Source organism: Watersipora subatra, chromosome 10 (genome assembly GCF_963576615.1).
Source record: "Watersipora subatra chromosome 10, tzWatSuba1.1, whole genome shotgun sequence".
NCBI lineage: Eukaryota > Metazoa > Bryozoa > Gymnolaemata > Cheilostomatida > Watersiporidae > Watersipora > Watersipora subatra.
This window is the reverse complement of record NC_088717.1, coordinates 616444-639821: the sequence shown is the minus strand read 5'-3', so window position 1 is coordinate 639821 and position 23378 is coordinate 616444. Positions and strand designations below refer to the sequence as shown.

Genomic DNA, 23378 nt, shown 5'->3' with positions numbered 1-23378 from the left:
ATTTAAAGTACATAGTATAAGTTAGATTATATACGTGTCTCTCTCGTGACATCTACCTACACTCTATCTTTATTTAAAGCACATAGTATATGTTAGATTATATACGTGTCTCTATCATAACCTCTACCTACTCTATCTTTACTTAAAGCACATAGTATATGTTAGATTATATAGTGTCTCTCTCAGGACCTTTACCTACGCTCTATCTTTATTTAAAGCACATAGTATATGTTAGATTATATACGTGTCTCTATCATAACCTCTACCTACGCTCTGTCTTTATTTAAAGCACATGGTATATGTTCGATTATATCCGTGTTTCTACCATTACCTCTGCTCCTGTCTCCCTTATTATTAAGGCTACACTTCAGTTTGCTGTTTTTTAACGGAAAGGGAACTAGAACCCTCGCTTCTTTATAACTTTACATATAATTTCATTTCATAGATACATTTATCTTCTGAATTTGTATTAATCCTTAATGTAATTACTGTTAATACTTGCAGTTTTTATCCTATGTTTCAAGCTGTACAAATCGTTAGAATATCCTAAGATAAATCATGAAAATATTTCTTTTTACCAATATAGTTACGTGCATTATTATTGTGTATAATTTCTTCAGGTATGCATTGCTAAAGATGAAGATTTCAAATTTACCAATGCACTGCTGTCTGGTGTTACAAGTTACCTGATGTCGCTGTCGCAGTATTTGGAATGTCAGCATGGCCTATTTCTACTCTATTTTGAGTCGTCCTTTTATCAAACATGCTGACATATTTTGAAGACAACATATACAGATCATTCTTTTACCTGCTCCGAAGGTATAAACACATTCCAGTTTTGTTATGTATGCTCACACGAAGTTGGTGCAAGTAACACTAAAATGGTTTATTGAGCAGCATTTAAGCGTAGAGTCATACGCGTGTCAGACCAAGGGAAGCAAATCTAAGTTGTTTTCACATACGGTGTAAATCGTAAAACGTAAAAGACGCTACTTTGAGACTCCTAACATTCTCATGTTACCCCTTCATTAGGCCGTGTTTGAACTAGCGTACTTGTTGGTTGAAACTGAAACTATAACATAGGTGGTGACGATACTCATACGAGTAGTTGTGTTACAATGTAAAGAGCTGCGTTAAAGTGTAAGGAGTTGTGTTACGATGTGAGGAGTTCTGTTACAATGTAAGGAGTTGTGTTTCAATGTAAAGAGTTGTGTTACGGTGTAAAGAGTTGTGTTACAATGTAATGGGTTGTGTTACAATGTAAAGAGTTCTGTTACGATGTAAGACGTTGTGTTACAATGTAAAGAGTTGTGTTGCGATGTAAAGAGTTATGTTATGATGTAAGGAGTTGTGTTACAATGTAAGGAGCTGTGTTACGATGTAAGGAGTTGTGTTACAATGTAAAGAGTTGTTTTACGGTATAAGGAGTTGTGTTACGATGTAAGGAATTGTGTTACGATGTAAAGAGTTGTGTTACAATGTAAGGAGCTGTGTTACGATGTAAAAAGTTGTGTTACAATGTAAGGAGTTGTGCTACGACGTAAGGAGTTGCGTTACGATGTAAGGAGTTGCGTTACAATGTAAAGAGTTGTGTTACAATGTAAGGAGTTGTGTTACGATGTAAAGAGTTGTGTTACAATGTAAGGAGTTGTGTTACGATGTAAAGAGTTGTGTTACAATGTAAGGAGTCGTGTTACAATGTAAAGAGCTGCGTTAAAGTGTAAGGAGTTGTGTTACGATGTAAAGAGTTGTGTTACGGTATAAGGAGTTGTGTTACAATGTAAGGAGTCGTGTTACAATGTAAAGAGCTACGTTAAAATGTAAGGAGTTGTGTTACGAGGTAAAGAGTTGTGTTACAATGTCGAGTTGTGTTACGATGTAAAGAGTTGTGTTACGATGTAAAGAGTTGTGTTACGATGTAAAGAGTTGTGTTACGATGTAAAGAGTTGTGTTACGATGTAAGGAGTTGTGTTACGATGTAAAGAGTTGTGTTACGGTATAAGGAGTTGTGTTACAATGTAAGGAGTCGTGTTACAATGTAAAGAGCTGCGTTAAAGTGTAAGGAGTTGTGTTACGATGTAAAGAGTTGTGTTACGATGTAAGAAGTTGTGTTACGATGTAAAGAGTTGTGTTACGATGTAAGGAGTTGTGTTACGATGTAAGGAGTCGTGTTACAATGTAAAGAGCTGCGTTAAAATGTAAGGAGTTGTGTTACGATGTAAAGAGTTGTGTTACGATGTAAAGAGTTGTGTTACAATGTAAGGAGTCGTGTTACAATGTAAAGAGCTGCGTTAAAATGTAAGGAGTTGTGTTAGGATGTAAAGAGTTGTGTTACGATGTAAAGAGTTGTGTTACGATGTAAAGAGTTGTGTTACGATGTAAGGAGTTGTGTTACGATGTAAAGAGTTGTGTTACGGTATAAGGAGTTGTGTTACAATGTAAGGAGTCGTGTTACAATGTAAAGAGCTGCGTTAAAGTGTAAGGAGTTGTGTTACGATGTAAAGAGTTGTGTTACGATATAAGAAGTTGTGTTACGATGTAAAGAGTTGTGTTACGATGTAAGGAGTTGTGTTACGATGTAAGGAGTCGTGTTACAATGTAAAGAGCTGCGTTAAAATGTAAGGAGTTGTGTTACGATGTAAAGAGTTGTGTTACGATGTAAAGAGTTGTGTTACAATGTAAGGAGTCGTGTTACAATGTAAAGAGCTGCGTTAAAATGTAAGGAGTTGTGTTAGGATGTAAAGAGTTCTGTTACGATGTAAAGAGTTGTGTTACGATGTAAAGAGTTGTGTTACGATGTAAAGAGTTGTGTTACGATGTAAAGAGTTGTGTTACGATGTAAGGAGTTGTGTTACGATGTAAAGAGTTGTGTTACGGTATAAGGAGTTGTGTTACAATGTAAGGAGTCGTGTTACAATGTAAAGAGCTGCTTTAAAATGTAAGGAGTTGTGTTACGAGGTAAAGAGTTGTGTTACGATGTAAAGAGTTGTGTTACGATGTAAGAAGTTGTGTTACAATGTAAGGAGTTGCGTTACGATGTAAAGAGTTGTGTTACGATGTCGCGTTGTGTTACGATGTAAAGAGTTGTGTTACAATGTCGAGTTGTGTTACGATGTAAAGAGTTGTGTTACGATGTAAAGAGTTGTGTTACGATGTAAAGAGTTGTGTTACGATGTAAAGAGTTGTGTTACGATGTAAAGAGTTCTGTTACGATGTAAGGAGTTGCGTTACGATGTAAAGAGTTGTGTTACGATGTAAAGAGTTGTGTTACGATGTAAAGAGTTGTGTTACGATGTAAAGAGTTGTGTTACGATGTAAGGAGTTGCGTTACGATGTAAAGAGTTGTGTTACGATGTAAGAAGTTGTGTTACAATGTAAGAAGTTGTGTTACGATGTAAAGAGTTGTGTTACAATGTCGAGTTGTGTTACGATGTAAAGAGTTGTGGTACGATGTAAAGAGCTGTGTTACGATGTAAGAAGTTGTGTTATGATGTAAAGAGTTGTGTTACGATGTAAAGAGTTGTGTTACGATGTAAGGAGTTGTGTTACGATGTAAGGAGTTGCGTTACGATGTAAAGAGTTGTGTTACGATGTAAGAAGTTGTGTTATGATGTAAAAAGTTGTGTTACGATGTAAAGAGTTGTGTTACAATGTCGAGTTGTGTTACGATGTAAAGAGTTGTGTTACGATGTAAAGAGTTGTGTTACGATGTAAGGAGTTGTGTTACGATGTAAGGAGTTGCGTTACAATCCCATGTCCCACTTCCTGGCAACACCCGGATGTCAAGCTGCTGTAACTTGTTGTCAGTACTTTGCTTTATTTGGTGTCTATTTATGAAGGAGAGTGTGATGATGGTCAATGTGCCAACTCTGTGTCAAGCGTATGACATTTCAGAGCTGAAAATATTTTTAGGGCACTTCCAAAGTGATTTCAATATGAAAGTACCTGTAGTATAAAACTACAGTCATACTTTGACTTACGAGCTTAATGCGTTCCGAGACTGAGCTCGTATGTTAATTTACTCGCATGTTGGTCCAATTTATTTATATATAGAACCATTAAATATATATTGATTGGTTTCCATACTCTAAAAAATGCAAATAAAACACTCAAAACAAAATATTGTAACAGAAAGAACATGTTGGCTATTGTCCTAATTTACCAAATGCTTTCAAAAAGCAACAATTAAAAAATAATGCAAGGAAATGTGATTAATTAAAATGTAAAATTAAATACATACAATAGCAGCTAACGCTAGCATTTGCCAGAGAGGGAGATATAAGTTATCGTTCATTACAACAGTTGACTTTGATAAATTTGGATTTTATCAATGTCTTAAAAGACAAACGTAGAAGCAAACCTAAGAGCAAACTTTCATTTTTAACTTAACGTAATTAAAATTTCTTCGGCGTTCGTAGTTTGAAGTTTCTCGCTGGTTAGCTAATTTTTCCTTTGTTTCGCTTTCACGACTAGCCGGCCGTTTTAAAATAATCCTATCTAAAGACGTTTGCCTTTGTCGCCCTTTCAACATGTTGCGATTAGGACGAACGCAAGTGTTGTCACAAAAGGTTAATGCATGACCACTAAGCCAAATTGTCCGAATGTCTATTTTTTATAGTTTTGCTAGATAGCACCAGCCTTTTTCATATAGCATCGTTTCAGTTACGCTGTCACCGGCCAATTATCCAATGCCTGAGCAGTCTCCATCAGCGGTCGTGAAGATCACTGCGCCGTTTAGAAACTATGGTTAGTCCTTTTGCGAACTAAATGCCCTGAATACCTATAATCCGTCGGTTTGATAATTGTGGATGTATTTCTGTCATATTGCTGAGCTAGCTCAATCACGCATACACATTTTGCATATTTTTCAATAATTTTCCATTTAATATCAATTGTTATCATTCGCTTTTTCCTTTCATTATCTTTTATTTTACTGGCAAACTTTCGGTCAAAGCAGAGTACTTTTAATTCACATAATTCTGCACTGAAAATCGCGCACAAAAAACACGGTACAAAAGTATAACCTGAGCAGTTGAAAAATACAGAGTGATGCCGTTCTCATAAAACACCTCCGGCATACTTGGCAACTGACTCACGTGCTCGTATCTCAAACATGGCTCGTATGTTAGTGCTAAAACTTGCTTAAAAGCTGGCTCGTGTCTCAAGTTTCTCGTACATTGGAGCACTCGTAAGTTGAAGTATTACTGTACAGGCGGTCGCACCGATAGCATCATTGATAAATCGTAAAATATTGGCAAAGTTTGTAGCTTCAAACTTTGCCAATGTATCGGCGTTGCTTCATCGATGCTATCGGTTCCGGCGCACATAGTCGACAACTCCGACATACGTTTAAGTTTGACAGATGATCTTCACAAAGTTTTAGTAGATTTTATCAGAGTATCGGACTTTTCTATCATTGGCGATTGTTTTTGATGTTTGAAGTGATCTGACTGCAAGGATGTTTCAAGATTAAAATCGATAAAACTTAACTGCGATCAAATGCTCAGAACGAAGATACGTTTCCATAAATAACATCATCAGTCATGTTTCCTTTTTGTCCTTCTTGTTGGGACATAAGCTACATCCGCGTTCAAGCTGCAGTGTTACACATCCCTGTTGATGTATATTATATTTTGTATTTGCTTTTGATCGTTAAACTAATACAATAAAACAGCTTCAGATACATTTCTATAATCGTTTCAAATAATTTAAATATCCTTCGTTTTTCGTGACGTCATTTTATCGTTGTCGGCCACCTTTATAGACAATTTTATTGTTAAAAACTCGAAACTTTTGCAATGATAATTTGAAAACGATGTTTTCGTTTGCAATTTTTTATTATAGTATCAAAATAACACCTAAAAGTACTAGTAAATAAAAGAAAAACGATCGTTTTCTACAAATATGGCAGCTTTTTCGTGAATGAGCGCTTGTGCAAACGACTTGATGACGTCAAAAAAAAAACGATGGTTAGGTTAGTTAAAAATCATCCGAATTTTTCCTCTAAATGCTGTGTAAACGTATAAGTACCTGAAGCCGATTGGGAGCTTTCATATGCAATAAGTACTCTCTCCCAACGGGTTACAATCATTCAGCGAATTGTAAATCATCGGGTCGTGCAACAGGATACAAATTTTGTGCATTCCGTATGCTGGTTTGAAACTGCAGTTAGACAGTTGATCATATTATAGAGCTGCTTATCATTTTGTCTACATGTTACCCTGAGTAACCCAGACAAGTGTCTGCAAGACATTTAACTGCAAGTGTCTGCCTGACATGTAGTGTTTGCTTGGCAAGGGAAATGCACTGTGTTTTCACTTCTTACGTAATAGTTTTCATGACTAAATCAGATTCAATGAACATCTGTAGTTGGCCAATGTCTCTAAAATGCTCCGTGACAAGAATTAGTTGGAATGAACCTGCAGGTACACTTCCCACTATTTGGGCAGGTTTTTCCAAAAGTCTAAAATATGCTTCAATAAACCGGCCTAACTGCAGTGTGTATTTGTTTAATTTACAAATGCTTATCTAATTGCAACAAATCGAAACAGATCGAGTGTCGCTTCATTTTCTCTCACAGAACAAGCCAACGTTTATTACTAGTCAGACAGAATGACAAATATATTTGTACACGTCTAATATCAACCCTAATATCAACCGCCTGCGTAGGTCAGATAGGTAGTCATTTAGGAGGCGAATTGCCAGTCACAAAAATCAAACGAACACTAATAACTGGCCATCGGCTGATGTACCCAGCGGTGTCCTTCACCAAAATGTACGAAAAATATTTTGACCAGCTATAGCAGGAAGTTAGCAGGTAAATACAAGATTCTAAACAGTTAAATGCGACCAACATTAAACATTCAAATTACAAGCATGTACACAACAGTTTTCATCGTCGACTGAAACCTTCGTGATCCGAGTTCCTCTAAATTGTCCAGTTCTCTAGCGACAGGAAATTCAACTGTTAGTTGAATATCGTTCATGTTAGGTGCACGAGTATCAAATTTGAGCAATTATATTAAAAAGATATTGTTTGAACTGCAGTGCATACGTAACTGTTAGAAATAGAATCACACACCAGGTGTTCAAACATTCTAAATTTTAACACCACATGTAGTCATGTGGTGTTCACCTGTAGTCATGTGGTGTTCACATGTAGTCATGCGGTGTGAAAGAGAAGATATCGCACCTTCATAAGTCTCTGACCAAAATTGTGACACTGTTGCAGACGACAGAACTAATGTCTGACCAAACTACAAGATCTGTACGTGGCTTCATGCATTTCTACAAAGATGGCAGCCATGTTGAAACATGCGCAGGTCTGGAAGCGTCCAATGTTCTGCTATGGAATACATACTTGAGAGTGGATGGTACAGGCAGTGAGCTGGTGCCCATGTCTGGCCGGATTATTCTAACTAGTGTAAGTAGGAGTACTAGGAATTGTGGCTGCCTTTTTACATCGTCTTCAAACATGATAACAATAACAAGAGGTTTTTGTGCTCCACAATAATTAACTACGTGCATCTCACGTAGTTTGACATTGGCTGAAATGCTGAGTGGAGGCTTCAGCTTTTAGTAGCCGATAGCTTATGAATCTATAGTGGGAATGCTTGCTAAATAAGGGCCACTGGTCCACCTGATGCTTTAGTTATTCTGACATTTTCAACCGGCTTGAACCCGTTCGACTAAATCAACCTCCTGAATATGACATTTTAATTTGAATACCTTTGAAAATTAAAAAAAAAGTCAACTGTTTGCAGATTTGCCACCAAAACACTCGAAGCTACTCCAAATGTTATATTTTAATTGCTATTCTCGAAACTGCTTTTAACAGTAAATTGTTATCTCTTGGAATTGTTATCTCTTGGAATGCTTCATTGAATATCACATTAACAAGTTTGATGTGGTTAAGTAGGTCAAATATTAAAGGGTCAAATATTTATACAATCACTGCGTCTGCTTGTCAATCGAATGAAACCTGCATTCTGCAAGAGATATTATTGTTGATTTCTATTTTAGAATGTGTTACCGCTACTTTTAATATCCTTGCACTGTTAAAGTAGAACCTACGAAAAAATTATACAAGATTTTAACAGAAGGTATCGATATTTTTCTATCATTTGCGATTGTTTTTGATGTTTGAGGTAATCCGACTGCCAGGATGTTGCAAGATTAAAAACGACAAAACTTCATCGTGCTAAAACGCTCAGAAGCAAAATACGTGCGAAATGATGTCACTAGCTGCTATAGTCTGTATCGGCTATTATATTCAAGTTGCAGCATCACGTGTCTCTATTTTGTCGATCGCTTTGGAATTATAGTCATCATAATCACACTTTCAGTTGATTTGAGCATTTTAATTGCGATCAAGTTTTATCGATTTTAATCTAGAAACATCCTGGCTGTCAGATTACTTCAAACATCAAATAAAGTGCAAATGATAGAAAAATACCGATACTTTCTGATAAAATTTTGTGCAGGTTTATCAATAAACCTTGTTCACTGTGGAGTGTTTTCTGAAGCATCGGAAGGTTTAGTCATGCCTAGACACCCTTGAAGCAATGCCGTCTAGCAAAAGCTCACTGTTTAGCGCACACGTTTATTGACAAGCAACTACAAGGTGCCACAATATATTATCAATAGATTGCTTGTAGGTGTCTTACTTCCTCCCATAGCTGACATCGTGGGACAAATTAAGGAGTGGTGAAATATGATATGCTTTTTCTTTAGCAGTAACTAACTTGAATAGGAGTTCCATTTACTGCGCAAATAAGTAAAGCTTCACGCATCTCAATCGCTTTGTTGTAGGTTTTTATTCAGTTTTTTTACAAAGTCGGTCGGGTGCTTGATAGTTATACAACCAGAATATCGGATGGGAGTTTAGCCACACAAACCCTTCTTCAGACAGCAAACATAAAAACAGAGACAAGCTCTAATTTGGTGGTCCTCTCTTACTCCGGTAAAAATATAATTCTATACATTATATATACATCTAAAATAGTCTCGCTTTTATTCGCTAACTCTATTAGTTGATAGTTTCTATTGGCTAACTCTATTAGTTGATAGTTTCTATTGGCTAACTCTATTAGTTGATAGTTTTTATTGGCTAACTCTACTAGTTGATAGTTTCTATTGGCTAACTCTATTAATTGATAGTTTCTATTGGCTAACTCTATTAGTTGATAAGTTTCTATTGGCTAACTGTACTGCTTAATAAGTTCTATTGGCTAGCTCTATTACTTAATAAACCCCTAGAACCGCTTTGGGTTGAATGTCCCCTGAGAAGAGAAATGCATCATATTTTAGTTTTTATCTGGCTGCCTACTCTGAATCATATTCTTATCAAATATTTTGTTTATTCCTTGGTTAAACAAGTGTCAAAGTTATGACAAAATTAGGAAGTCAAACAGGCCGCTACCTCAGCAAGAGGAATAAACCAACTGAGCCTAACTTACTCATTGGAACACTAATGACAAAAGTGACTCACATTGGCTGAATATTGCTTATAGTCCATGATAAACAAAAAACTTCATATTAAATTTGGAACATGTAAATCATGATCATGAGGTGGTTACATGAACTCCGCTATTAGCATTTCTATATGTGACTCATGGTGACTCATTGCTTATGTCCCCATCGGCCATTTGTTAGCGCAGCAGCCATTTGTTAGCGCAGCGTACGCGACTGACGCATAACTATTAGTCAATTCGCCTGCGCAGTGACAATGAGAGCAATCTAATCCATTATCACTGTTATCACTGTTGTTCTTGCTGATTACAGATATCAATATATCAATACTAATGTCGCTGTCAGCATGTCTGGACAGGGACTCAGTGTGATCGTCAGCTTGCCTGAAGAAATTGTCAAATTAGAGACCCTTGGCATATTATTTGAAGGGTGTGAGACATTTGGAGCTAATGTCATTGAGGGTAAGTATTTGTGTCTAATCGACCAACCGTACGTTATTACCTCTCCGATTGAGGCGATAATCCACCCTACTACTTGAATATACTGTAATGCCATTACGTCTCCGGATGTACTCTTTTTGACACACCTGCTCATCTTGTGTTAAATACGTTTCCTTATTATTATTGTTTGTTTAGTTTCAGGACTTTGGTAAAACAATTGATATTGCTAGAACATTGTGATAGAACTGTAGTGTTTGTTTTTGGTGATAGATTTTGAAGCAGATGTGAGTGACGCTTGCAGAACGTCTTGTTCCTATGATTCTCCCAAGTTGAACTCAGCATATGTAGATGAATGCGCATATGATTGTACATACGGTGTCACAGAATACGTAAGTGAAATAATATCACTTCCTGTAGCTGATTATATACCGTATTATAATCATTTCATAAATTTCCTATGTTACACATCACTGATTGTAGTTATCATAATTTTTGCTGCAATGGCTAGTATAGCCTATAGTATTATCGAGTTATCTAAAGCAATTTATCATTGCGTGGGAATGGACCAAACGAATCCGTTCGAGTTAACCAAGTGTTTGAGATAAAATTTTACATTTTGTCTCGAATGTGAGTTATCCGAGTTTGACTGTACTTAGTCGCTGAAAAATCCTAAAAAGTTGGGGCGGCTCAGCCGGCCAGGGAATACGGGCCTGCTTGTCAGTTATAGTGAAATTTCTTGGTCCTTGTGCCTGGAAAATCCAAGATGACAACCCAAAACTCATTTTTCACTCAAATAACGTATCTGTCAAGCTACGTTGAGAACATGAATAGGCAAGGATGCTTCTTGTTCTGGTCATTGATACTCGCCTAAGTGACAGCATCTGGCACTAAAAATGCATCTCTGATCAAGAACTATACATAACAGCCTAACTTGCTAGAACCAGAACCGTGGGAGTTCTCCATTAGTTTGAGTGAACCAGCCATCTTGGAAGTGTTAAGTGCTGAAAATCAGCGTGGGCTGAGTGATGCTATTCCAAACAACCAGCGATAGATTTATTTTTATAAATAACTTTTTATGATAGTATTGTATATTTTCTAAGTAATTTTTGTTGTTTCTTAATCTATCCATATACTTATAAAACTCATAAAAATACTTATAAGGCAGTTAATGAAGTGCTTCCATAAAGGTGTGCACCGTAATTGAACACTCGACCTTCGGCTTTACATACCCGACGCCTTACTAACCACCCTAGTAACTGCACCAATCTGTCCTCCATCAACATTTACAGAATATTCTTTACTATAATAAGAGCAGTATAACTTTACCTACGGCTGGTTCAATGTGAAAAACCAGGCCCACTCCAAGCAATGTTGGGCTTGATTGACTATCTTAGCACTTTCGTTTTCCATCTACAGTCAAACATGGATAACTCGAACTTCAAGGGACCGAGCAAAAGTGTTCGAATTATCAGAGCATTCAAGTTATCAGAGCACTGTCACAAGTCCATATATTTACTTATTTATTAGTAGATACATGTACATATACAAACTATAATATAAATCAAAAGCACAAATGGCTTGTTTCAAATTAAATGCTTCTAATGTAAAGTTTAAAACGTTTTCATGAAAAAGTATAGAGATTTTTCTATCACTTGAGATTGGTTTGTTGTTTGAGGTGATGTTATTGCCAGGACGTTTTTCAGATTGACATTGGCAAAACTTGATCGTTGTTGAAATGCTCAAAAGAAAAGACATTTTTTTCTTTTGGGGTTTTACCCACGATCAATTTTGCCGTTTTTTCTTGAAGTTTATGCAGATTACCTTACTTTACCTGGGATTCGTTAAGAGCAACACTCCGAGGCAGTTCAATTAGAAGTTTTACGAGGTTTTACGGTACATTCTATATCACTCACGCTTTTTTAATAGATACTTATTGAATGTACACACGTATTCTGTGTTTAGGTCAAACGATGAATAATTTTTTGTAGCTCAGACAACGTATACGTTTAATTACAACATTTTTTAAGACGTTTTAAACATTCAACATTCCGACGTTGATTCAACACGGAATCAACGTCGGAAAACTATTCATCACGGGCTAGCCGAGTCACGCACTCAAGGATTTTCGCCACGCACATACAAAACAACATGCAATTTTTGTTTTGTATGTGCGTGGCGAAAATTCTTGCGCGCGTGACCCGGCTAGCCCATGCTATTCATCGTATCGCAGTATAAATCAAATTTCACCAAACTTTTAGAAAAGTCGTTGACAAAAATATTTTGCCGATGGTGGTAATAACGACGCTTATGAATTACGAAAAGATGAAGTTTACCTCTATGGCTCTGAATAAAGTGATTTTCTAAAGCGAAAACAACCGTTTCGGTAGCTGTTGGGCAAAAAAACAGTTCGAATTAACAGTGTTGAGTTCGAGTTATCTATAGCAATTTATCATTACGTGGGAACGGACCAAAGGAAATGTTCGAATTAACCATGTGTTCGAGCTATCTGTTGACGAGTTATCCATGTTTGACTGTATATATATACGAAATCATTGTCGTAAATCTCATAGTTAGTCAGCGTTGTTGTTCGGTGTTTGTCTGTCTGTTTGTCCAGCTATAGCGATTAACATCTAGCAATGAAAAATTTGTATCGCAGAAGATTTGATCTCGGAACCTCCTGCTCACCAGGTGGGAGTAATACCTTACCAACTATGCTATGTGAGATCGATGGATTCATTTGATGACATATGTCGCTATGTGGGTGAAAATATGTTACCGCTCTCCGTTATGGTGCAACATAATTTTATGCTTGCTCTTACAGCTCATTAGTAAGCTTACTCAAATTAGCCATTGGCAATGTGCCAGGCTAATGGCAAGTGGATTGCTCCTACATTACCTATCACTGTTTATAAACTGATTTTTAATACCCGTGCAACGCCGGTCATTCCGCTAGTACATAAACTCCAGAATGTGCCTTTGCATGCATTATGGACAATTGCGTTCAATAATCATGCTCATGGATTGTTGTCATGAAAGCAGTGTAGCATTTTGTGTTGATAAATTATAGACATTCCGAGCAGAAGAATAATGTTGCGCGCTTACTGCTAGTTAATTCTATATATACTATGGCCAAATGCATATGTGCAAATGCTCTTGCCAGTTTTAACTTCATGGACCCTCTGCGAACCCTATGCTTCCCCTGAGAACAAACATCTTTGTATAACAATAAAATGATGTCATGCAAGCGCTTTGTTTCATGTGGACCAGAATTATGTAAACATTGTCTGGCTAAAGACGTTGGCAAAAAACCAAAGCTATATAACCCATGTAAAATGTGGGCCTAAGTCACAAACGACTTATCGAATAGTTTCCCTGCCCTGATAGTGCAGACAACATCGCTCTCGTTTATTTTTACAGATATATCAGGTAACGTAAAAGGTTAAAGAGGATGATGCATCTGATAGTTGACATGCTTGTTAAAACCTTATAACACTTGCATGGTTAAAATATCAAATGTTTTACAGATGGTAGTTAATCTACAATGGTAATATTTTAAAACTGAATTGACATGACAGACATTGGCGTGACTAAAACAGATTACGTCAGAATAGAAGCTGTCTTGTGAATACTATGAATTTATAGAAAGTGTTACCAGTACACAGGGCGCTTGTGAAAGCATTTACTATCTAATAGTGTGAATAGTTGATGTTAAAAACATACAGGGACTCACTGAGCAATCTGAAATTGATTACTAAATTTAAATCCTGTTTGATTGTAGAGAGAGACATATTATGACATCGATGACCACATAGCGATTGTCAGAGATGATAACGCTGCCACTTCAAAAGCGCCCTCCAACATATTGTTTGCACTGATTTTAGCTATTGTCTTCTCAATGACATAGTACAAAAGCCACACTATCATAGTGCGCAGTTGCTATGCAGCTCATCATATGAATATTTTTAACACGACTAAGTTATTGTTATTGTATTCAATTCATCAAACATTTCTTTTTGATGAACTGAATTTTCAGTGTACTGCTCACTCTTTTACTGCCAATCAAAGAGATAATCAAAGTTTAATTACACCTATAAATATACATTCCTTTTGATGACATTTAATTTTTATAAAAATGCAGAATTATTCAATCAGAATAAAGAAGCCTCAAACTACTTTTGCGACCATTCAGTAAGATATGCATCTAGCAGAGTTTGTGCAAAGCTTTGAGTTGGTGTAAAACTCTGTGAACTTTCACCGAGTCTCGTGCTTGTCAACCATGTAGACCAATTTGCTTATCTCACCAGATGACTGAACACCATTCGAGACCAATTGAATAATGTTAGTATCCTTGGTAAGGGTGAAGGTCGCACTATCTGGAAGAGGACTGAGTCCAGCCAAAAGGTTGTTTGCTTTAGGAATCTTCCGCGGTCCGCTGACCGGGTCATCATAACTGTAGAGCTCAATGGTGTAGTGCGCTGAAAGGATATAAAATTCAAGGATTCATGAATACAGCCACATACCATCCTTATTTACCAATTCATATTTACCAATATGAAGAAGGATCCATGAATAAAGGAAGGAGACAAGCAATGTTTTAGGGTCTTCAAAGTGAAACTGACTATTGTTAGTGATGACCACAGTGGCTGGTCTTTTCTGATTGGTTCTTGTAATGGATTAATTGTCAGAGGCTTACACTCAAGAAATTACCCGTTTATTTAGCTAGGTTGTGGTTGGCCGATAATCGTAAATGATCTGCCAATCAGGTCTTTAACAAAATTTCTTTCTGCAACTGACTTTTTAGATAAAATATATGCGGACATCCTCATAGTAAAAATCAACAAATAATTTATTAATTTGTTTTTACTAATAAATCTAAATGTTTGTAATAAAATCTGACAGGTTCACGACCTTTAATATGTACATAAATATAGAGATCTGCAATAACTCGATAGGATCCTACTGATTATTTCGAGTTATTATAGTCGAAGGCTAATAATGAATGTTAAAAAGCACATCAGACATTATTTATTATTATTAGTTATTTATTATTTATCAACACAACTACTGTCCACAATGTGTTTAAAAACATTCTCACAACTCTCAAAATTTCTCTAAGCAATGAAAACTTCAATTGCCAATGATAAAGGCATTCAAAAACATGAATAATTAACATTAAACTTCTGGCAGAAATGAGAAAGCAACTCCAAAATACCATACCTTTAAGGAGTTTATCAGATCGACGCATCCTCCGGACTATCTTGGCAGGTGTATCATTTTTATAGAGGCTCAGCTCTAAACCAAAAGTAGCGTTGCAACTTTGTGGATTGGCGAGGTAAACCGTGGCAGATGGCACAGACACAAACTCGATAAATGGCTTCTCAGGGCAACATTCTTTCTGAATTCTGCTGTCCGCTTCAGGAGAGTCAGAGTAGCGAAATTTTATTTCTTCCAACTAGAGCATCAGATTAAACATCATAATCAGGTCTTGAAAGGTAAAATGGAAGTGATAGCTGATAAGACTAAAAAGTGGTGAGGATTACACTTTTAACAATCGATCATCTATGAAAACTGTGTTCTTCATGTTAGGACTTCTAGGTGCTGCACTTGAGACAAATATGTAAAACTTATCTGGTAATTAATACGAATAAATAACATCCATATAATATATTACTATTATATTATTGCTGCTGCCGCTCTAACAACATGATGAGCAATTGATCAGAAAAATCTACTTCAGTGAAGCTCAAATTTTAATGATTAAAATTATACAAACCTAAAAAATATTTTAATAATGGCTGTCAAAATAAACATTGATGCCTGATAGCTGGAAACATGCTGAATCAATGCCAAAATGACAGCTGACGTCAAGAAAGCTGTGAAAATAATTTTGTTCCAAATTTGTTTAAATAAAAACCCATTTACATCTACAATAACAAAGGTTCCAATAAAACTGTCATGCGATAAGATCAAACGCAGAAAACTCCAGAATCGAGTAATTTTTAGTATTTTTAAAAAGCTTTGAACTGAAATATAGCAAAATGTAACCTTTATCCATATAAAAAAATAGCAACTAAGCTTAACATTTTCAGAAACTCTCCATCAAGAAGAACCAAACTTACCAATTTCTTGAGTATGCTCTAGACTGCATGATTGAATACTTTAACAGTTATACCTATTAGTAGACTCAGCTGATATAAATAGAAATAGTGGATGTAAGCATAACCAAAGGATATGTATATGACTACAGGCACCTGCAGCGCATGCAGGTGTCCTTAGTCCTTATACAGCACTAGGTTTGGAGCCAAAAAATTAAAACCTTTTTGATCAAAGCAATGAGATGACTGCATGAAGATTAGACAACTACTAAAGGATGAGACAACTACATAACTTCACAAAGATGAATGAGCTGTTGAGAGAGGAGATAACTACCTCGAGGTTCTGACCTAAAAGTACTAGAGATGAGTGACAGATTGACTTGAAACAGGTAAACTAAGAGATTAAGTTATTAGGAAACTATAAATACAGTGCACCCTCGAGATACGATTACCCTGATATACGATTTTTTCACCTTACGAAGTCAAACATTGTGATATCTTCACCTCGCTATACGAAATTTATTTCACCATACGAATTTGAGAAAAGTTTCGCCTGAGTTAGAATTTGGCCGTCGGTGTGCTCATAACACTCGTCGAAATCAAAAAGACACCGAAATATAGTTTGCCGAAAACATTCTTAGAACGTTTAGAAGAGACCCGATGATCGACTTCTCTCATGTCCGCGTGGAAAAATTCGTGTAAAATACACAAGCGAGAGCAAATATTCATTTGTAGCGTTATAATAGCTTTTACTATAAACTTTCAAGTCAGCATACGTATATAACTACAACTATCTACATTTAATTCGTTATCTATGGAATCTGAGACTGATACAAGCGTTACAAAACGAAGGAAAAATGATTTCTATGTCAACAAAGTTGGATGTCGTAAATAAGAAGAAGGAACCGGTATTATTAACATTGTCAAGGAATATGATCGCAACCAGTCAGCATTTGCAATTATTATTAAAACAAGAACTCCATTAAAGCAAGCACAAGAAAGAGCTTTCGACTGAAGATTTGAATGAGCTAGGTCATGCACGCGATCAGCATTCAAAAGGAGCAACCATTTAGTAAAGGCGAGGATGTAGAAGATACAGAAAATCCCACATTCGCAGAAATATTTCAAGTGTTTAATTTACTGATGTGGACTGGTACATTACAACAATGCATGTATAATATATATATTATTTATCTCTTGTGTGGAATGTTTTTCATATTTTATTCATTTTGTTTCCTTTGGATTTTATGTTATATTTTCTTGTTTAACCATGTATTTGCATGTGGGCTTGTTATCTTCTACGTGAATACAATTCATCGTATGTATATATGTAACTCATATAACTAGCTACTCAAGATAGTTGATGCATCTACATTACTTTCTGAAACTTGCAAAAGCCCTGTCCCCCCATAGGGTATAAATACGTACAAACTTTGTATGTATGGTTACATTGATTCTTGTGCACATTTCATACAAGACAAACAACTGTACCACATTCTCTGGATCCTTTTACAAGCGCTAACTAGCAATTTTCTGCATTGCACCGGACAGGAATGGACAACTTCTTTTAGCCTGCTAAAAAATTCCAATTCATTACGTTTTAAATTTATTTTCAAGTGTACAGCACCATAATTAGCATTGATACGTTTTTGCCTCCTCTCTGCTTTACCCGCTACATGTACCAGCTAAAGCCACGTTACTCCAAAGGTATTTATGTCCAATATAGAAAATATAATTTTATTTTCCTTTTCGGTAGCCATTAAATGGTCAAGTGTGCGAGAGACCGCTTTCTATCACTGCATCGCTCAGCCTTATTGATTTAGGTTGAAAAAGGTTTCAACCAGATAGGCTAAAGTTTATAGTGAAAGTAAAGATAGGAACTGCTGAAGGATAAAATTTCGTGATAAAAAGTTGAAATTCAGTAAAATAGTTCAAAATACATACTAAAACTTAGTTTTAAGTGTAGGCTTAGCAAGCTAAACTTACTTGAAGTGAATTCAAAGTTTATGCTATGCGTACCTTTTGAAGGCAAGAACTCCTTACCGTACGTACTACATTTGGTACACACATTATAATTTTGCGTTTTATTGCAGATCATAACCATTAAAATACACTAAATACAATACAGTTACTGTAGGTAACTATAATTACTAAAGTTAACATACTATTTTGTTGCTAATTGTCAATATGTACACATTTTTGTAAAAAAATTGACGATTTTCACCACGGGTTGTTTGCATTGTATAATTACAATGGGCTTTATACCCCGATATACGATTTTTTCACCATACGATGCCAACCCTGGAACGAATTAACATCGTATCTCGAGGGTGCACTGTATTTCAGTTGAAACTTTAAAAATGCAAAGATTTATGAGTATAAGTCTTTGCATTTATAAGCCAAGAAAAAAGTCAATGTGGAGATAACAGCAACAGTTTTCAGAGTTATTGATAACACAAAAATCCCTTTTTGTATTCTGCCAATTTTAGTAAATTCATTCACTCTAAAAAACACAGAAATTTGTAATTAAAATGAGGAACCCTTATAAAATTGGAAAAGGCATGTACATACATCAAGTGTATCGGTGATATACTCCTCATAGCTTTGCAGTATAGCAAGTTCGTCGAGCTCAGAAGACGTCTGGAGGGCAGAGAGACCCTGTTTAGCTAAGTTCTCCTGCAAGACAATTGGCTTTGGAAAAATATGATGAGTCACTTTGGATTCTGTACAACTACAATGACTCGAGGATGCCAAGACAGAGATATGAACCAAAGGGTAACAAATGATAAAGTTAATATATGTACAGACATAACATTTGTATAATTTATAAATACATGTAATGGTCAACGCCTGTAAAAAACACATGCTAGAATTATATTACTACATAATAGACCATGTACAAAGCCGAAAAAAGAAGCTACAGAGATATAAGTAGTAAAAACTATGAACGATATGTTTGTTTACCTCTCGTGTTCGTCGTCTAGACAAGACTAAAAAAAATGAGAAGTTGGTGAATGGCAGTCAGATGAAGTGGGAGTTGTATTGTTTTGTTCGGAATAAATGTTTTTACAAACGTGAGTAGAAAGATTTCACATTGGCACGAACTGAAAACTGTAATCATGCAACAAACGCAGAACTTGAATTGCAAGAAACGAAAGTTGTCTTACCATGTATATGATATATGCGATACATGATAACTCCAGCAAATGTCGCTTACTGACTCACTGAAAAAAGCAAATTAGTGAGATACGTTCAAACTCGTACTGACGAGAAGCAAAAGAGCCAAGGAATGAAACTAACAAATGAGCCAAAGTACAAAAGGCTTTTCTTACAAACTACAAATATCTTTCGTGAGTCGAAACAAAATTTTTACCAAGATGCAATTTGAAACTTGAAAATTTTGTACATGGAGTCTTTCATAAGTAGAGGTTCCGCTGTATATTTACCAAATGTAGATTCCACACAGAAATATTCTGAGAATCGCAAAATACACCATCACTAAGTTGAACAAACATGTTGCCAGAAACATGATTTGTAGATGGCAACATAGAGGGTCTTCTAGCAGGGCCGTTGCACCTCTACCAACTAATGATACTATAAGAGTGAGTGAATATGCAACCTATCACGGCAATACAAAGTAACGCAGCAGATAAAGACTGCCCAATACTGACCTTCAGCAAGGCTACAAAAGGCATCACCCTTTTCATATATTTGGAAAGAGACTTTTCAGCTTTGAGGTTTGCTGCAATTATGCTGTTTTCTGGCAGCATGCCTCCGTTCTCCTTGTGCAGCCGTTGGAGGGTGCTCAATATAAGTGCCTGCCATGGAGGAAAGCTCTTCGCTACCCAGACTACGGCATGTGACGGTTTCCTCTTGACGGTGTTCTTCGTACCTGACACGAGAACATAGCAGTCACTAAGAGAGGCAGGAGACAGTCACTAAGAGTGACAGGAGACAGACACTAAGCAGGAGCAGACAAATATGAACTATACACTTCATGAAAAAATCATACCGAGGTGAAAATGACTTTCTAGAGGTGAAAGTCATTTTCTCCTCTTTCTAGAAGTGAAAATGACTTTGAACTGTCGATATTGAACTGTGATATCGATGCCTTTATAAAGTTCAATAAGCTAGTAGTAAGGATTACCAGTACCCTAGGAGTCTACTGTACCATGAGGTGTTTCAATAAAACACAGAGAATAAGGATACTAGTAGTAAAGATGACCAGTACCCTAGGAGTCTACTGTAGCATGAGAGATCATCAAGCATGTCAATAAAACACAGAGAATAAGTACAAGCAGAATAATCTTAAAGTAATGGAATGAGAACAATTAGAACAGATGATAGTAAGCAGTAATGACTAGTAAGCAAAATGTCACGAGTTCGAATCCTGTATGATGTGCTCTTTTCTCCAACCTTAGCGACTGACACGGCAGTATTAAAAACTGTAGTAAAGATAATAGCAGAGAAAACTAGTGTTGAATCAAGGCTACACAAAGCGGTATTTTAGAACGATGTTTGGTAGGGGAGGTGACTCCTAGGTAGCTACAAAGGCTAAGTTTTCATTATAGTCTGTGCTATAATGAGAACCAGGATCAAATCAAGCGCAAGTGTGGTTATGATGTCTGTAGTTGCAACTTGAACTCAATAGCAGATATCAACAACGAGAGAGAAAGGGACAAGTAACTGAGCGACTAGTCGTAAAATCTCTAATTGAACACCACCTCTATTTGAATGCCCCCTCTATTTGAATGCCAACTCTATTTGACCGCCACTACGAGAACAGGGTTGAAAAATAAAGCGCATCCTTCTATTTAAACACCACCTCCATTTGACCGCCACTTTGACAATCTTCGATCTTTATGGACCCCAATATCAAGTGATCAGTAGAAAAGTGTCCATAAAATCGTACCAATATTGACTCGGTTACATTAGTAACACTCGATTCTTTTGTTGTTTCTGTTCATACCAATGTTCGTTTTCCAATTTTAAGGTTTTTTATTTATTCCCGGTAAAACTTTGAAAGCAACACCATAAAAATAATTAATAACCGTATCGGGCTAATAGTAATTCCTTGTTTAGCGCGGTTTTAATACTTTGACATACCCTAGGACACTTATGTATTCGCGGCATCTAACTTACGCATTTTCGCGATGTCATCCTCTCACAAAAATTTCATGAGCGAAACTAAACTATCATAACGAACGAGCGAAAACGCAAAGTTAAATAGCTTTGTTCATTGATATCCACAATAAAATCGTCATATTAGAAATGCAGGCAATTTTCGTCTGTGGTTGGGCTCAATGGGAAATTTCTGGTGAACTCATTATAGCTAAGACACCGACTGAGCAGCATGACAAAGCAAATTAAGATGATATCAGTTTAGTCACCAAATTTGTAACTGATGAGGATGAAAGTCTGGTAGGTGAAGTCATAAAATTGAAGAATAATTATTGTAGTGATGAATTTTATTACCAACCAAAAACAATATAAACCCTCATCAGGTCCAACCACATTATCTCTTTCACTGCCAACGATGTACAAATTCGCTACCGGCCTAGTGCCAGCCATTTTACCAAGATTGCCGATATTGCTTCATGATATGTATACAGTATTTTTTCAAGTTCAATCTAGAACACTTTTGTTACATATTTTATTTTGCCAACATTTTAACCAAGATTGCTATGCAAAAATTCAATGTATCTCTACTTGTGCCCGATGATAAAGCTATGTGAAGCTACGATCGATCCGAAGCTAAAACGATCCTCCACAATGTTCCTTACTCTTACAAAACTATTACTTTCATCACTGTCAGAGACAGTGCTGCTACTTTAATTATCTGTATAATCACGAAAAACTAAATCTTAATTGGCTATAATGTCATCAACAACTAATTACCTGTTTCATGACTCGCGCGGTAGTTAATGAACTCACAGAAAAATGTTCGTTTTTAGATTAAAAATTTTCAAACAAAAGTTTAAAATTGCTTCGTTGTTTTAGGCTGATTTTATAGAGAAATCTTCGGACAACACAGTCAATTTCATAAAACTCGTAAAGACCGTGGGTTATGTGGTCAACGAATAATAAAATCAGGTTACCACGCAATTGCTGAGAAAGTCGAAAAATGCGTTTATGGCAGTGGCCCCTAGAAAACGCATAAATGCGTTTATGGCAGCGAAAGGGTTATACAGTTTTGGTTGCGAAGTTGGTTGTTACCTATATATTTTCTTCTTCTTGGGATTCGAGTGTGAAAGTCCCGGCGGGAGGGACTTAGACGTCATTGATAGTCCAAGAAAAAAATGGCAGCAAGTGATCAAATTGAATTGTCGATCTCACCCACACATTTCAACCTGCGGTTTACAAATACAAACTAGTCCCAAATTGAATTTTTTCTTATTAGTGAACTGGACCTGAGGAATGTAATCTGTTTTTTCCACTGCATTTATTTTCACATCACTATATTTTCGCACTCAACAGAGCCGCGAAATTAAGTTGCAACGAAATTTTACTCTGTGCGCTACTCACGAAACTAAATACTAGCGAAATAAAAGTGTCCTAGGGTATGTGAAAAACGGTGGTAAAATGGTCACGATGGTATATGGATGACTAGTTTTAGGCTGAAAGTTGTGCTGCTAAAAGTTTATCGCTTGTGAGCAAACTTTTGCGAGTTGCGTTTGGGCTAAATGCAACGCGTAAAAGTTTTGCTTTGCTCAAAAAATGGTTTGGAAAAAAATTTATATCACTTGTTTTTGAATACATATATTTGTAGCCTTTGATAGAATATTAATACAACTTATAAAATTGCAGACTTACAGCATATTATTTGATAGCGTCCCTGCAGTTATCTTAACACGGCTTACAATGGGTCGACGCTCATAATTCCTTTTCTATCGCATATAAAAAACAAAAATTTTTGGCTGCAAACTAGCAAACATATAAATGAGTGCAATGACCTTTGATACAATAACGTAAAACATAATTATAAAATGAAAATATATCTTCAAATTTGAAACGAAATAAACAAATTGAAAGCACAAGAAGTTGCAAGGCAGGGTTTAGGGCCACAGGCTATAATCTCATCGCAGGTTAATTGTAAGTGAGAGATATCAACTGGTGGCGATATTTCTCAGCTTCTCAATGCATGATTACTTAAAGATCCTTGACAAGTTAGCAGATTTATGGCATCCTAAAGGACATTCGCTGGTAAAAGAGTTAAATTTATATTCTCAAATTCTGGCGAGCTATTTGAAAAATACAACGCCAGCCTCTATTTGAACGCCATCTTCATTTGACTGCCACTAAAGGAGAAGGGTTGACAAATGGAGTGCCATGGCGCGCAAATAAAGGTTTTACAGTATTTTTCTTCTCAGCA

General features: G+C 36.3%; 3 protein-coding genes across 3 annotated transcripts in view; 2 read left to right on the top strand and 1 right to left on the bottom strand.

The window, feature by feature from the left end:
- The window catches only part of LOC137407349 (DNA excision repair protein ERCC-6-like), a 39827-nt gene extending 32525 nt beyond the window's left edge, over positions 1-7302 (top strand). The window contains 1 exon segment of the mRNA XM_068093973.1: positions 7232-7302. Coding sequence (XP_067950074.1) covers positions 7232-7251 — 20 coding nt within the window. The 3' untranslated portion in view covers positions 7252-7302.
- Positions 7303-8824: 1522 nt separating this feature from the next.
- LOC137407352 (uncharacterized) lies at positions 8825-13827 on the top strand. Its single transcript, XM_068093977.1, has 4 exons — positions 8825-8962; positions 9784-9932; positions 10182-10300; positions 13690-13827. Exons 2-4 carry the CDS (start codon positions 9818-9820, stop codon positions 13813-13815), a joined length of 360 nt encoding a protein of 119 aa, XP_067950078.1. The 5' UTR covers positions 8825-8962; positions 9784-9817; the 3' UTR covers positions 13816-13827.
- A 335-nt stretch (positions 13828-14162) lies between these two features.
- The window catches only part of LOC137407347 (leucine--tRNA ligase, cytoplasmic-like), a 68693-nt gene continuing 59477 nt past the window's right edge, over positions 14163-23378 (bottom strand). The window contains exons 21-24 of the mRNA XM_068093972.1: positions 19678-19898; positions 18578-18682; positions 15129-15363; positions 14163-14386 (exon numbers count right to left, since the gene is read on the bottom strand). Of these exons, the coding sequence (XP_067950073.1) occupies positions 14163-14386; positions 15129-15363; positions 18578-18682; positions 19678-19898 (785 nt within the window). The remainder of the gene's footprint in view (positions 14387-15128; positions 15364-18577; positions 18683-19677; positions 19899-23378) is intronic.

Coding starts and splice junctions, on each gene's coding strand:
- LOC137407352 (XM_068093977.1), top strand. CDS start 9,818: ATGTCTGGACAGGGACTCAGTGTGATCGTCAGCTTGCCTGAAGAAATT. Junction 9,933..10,181: donor TGGAGCTAATGTCATTGAGG/GTAAGTATTTGT, acceptor TTTTGGTGATAG/ATTTTGAAGCAGATGTGAGT. Junction 10,301..13,689: donor CATACGGTGTCACAGAATAC/GTAAGTGAAATA, acceptor GTTTGATTGTAG/AGAGAGACATATTATGACAT.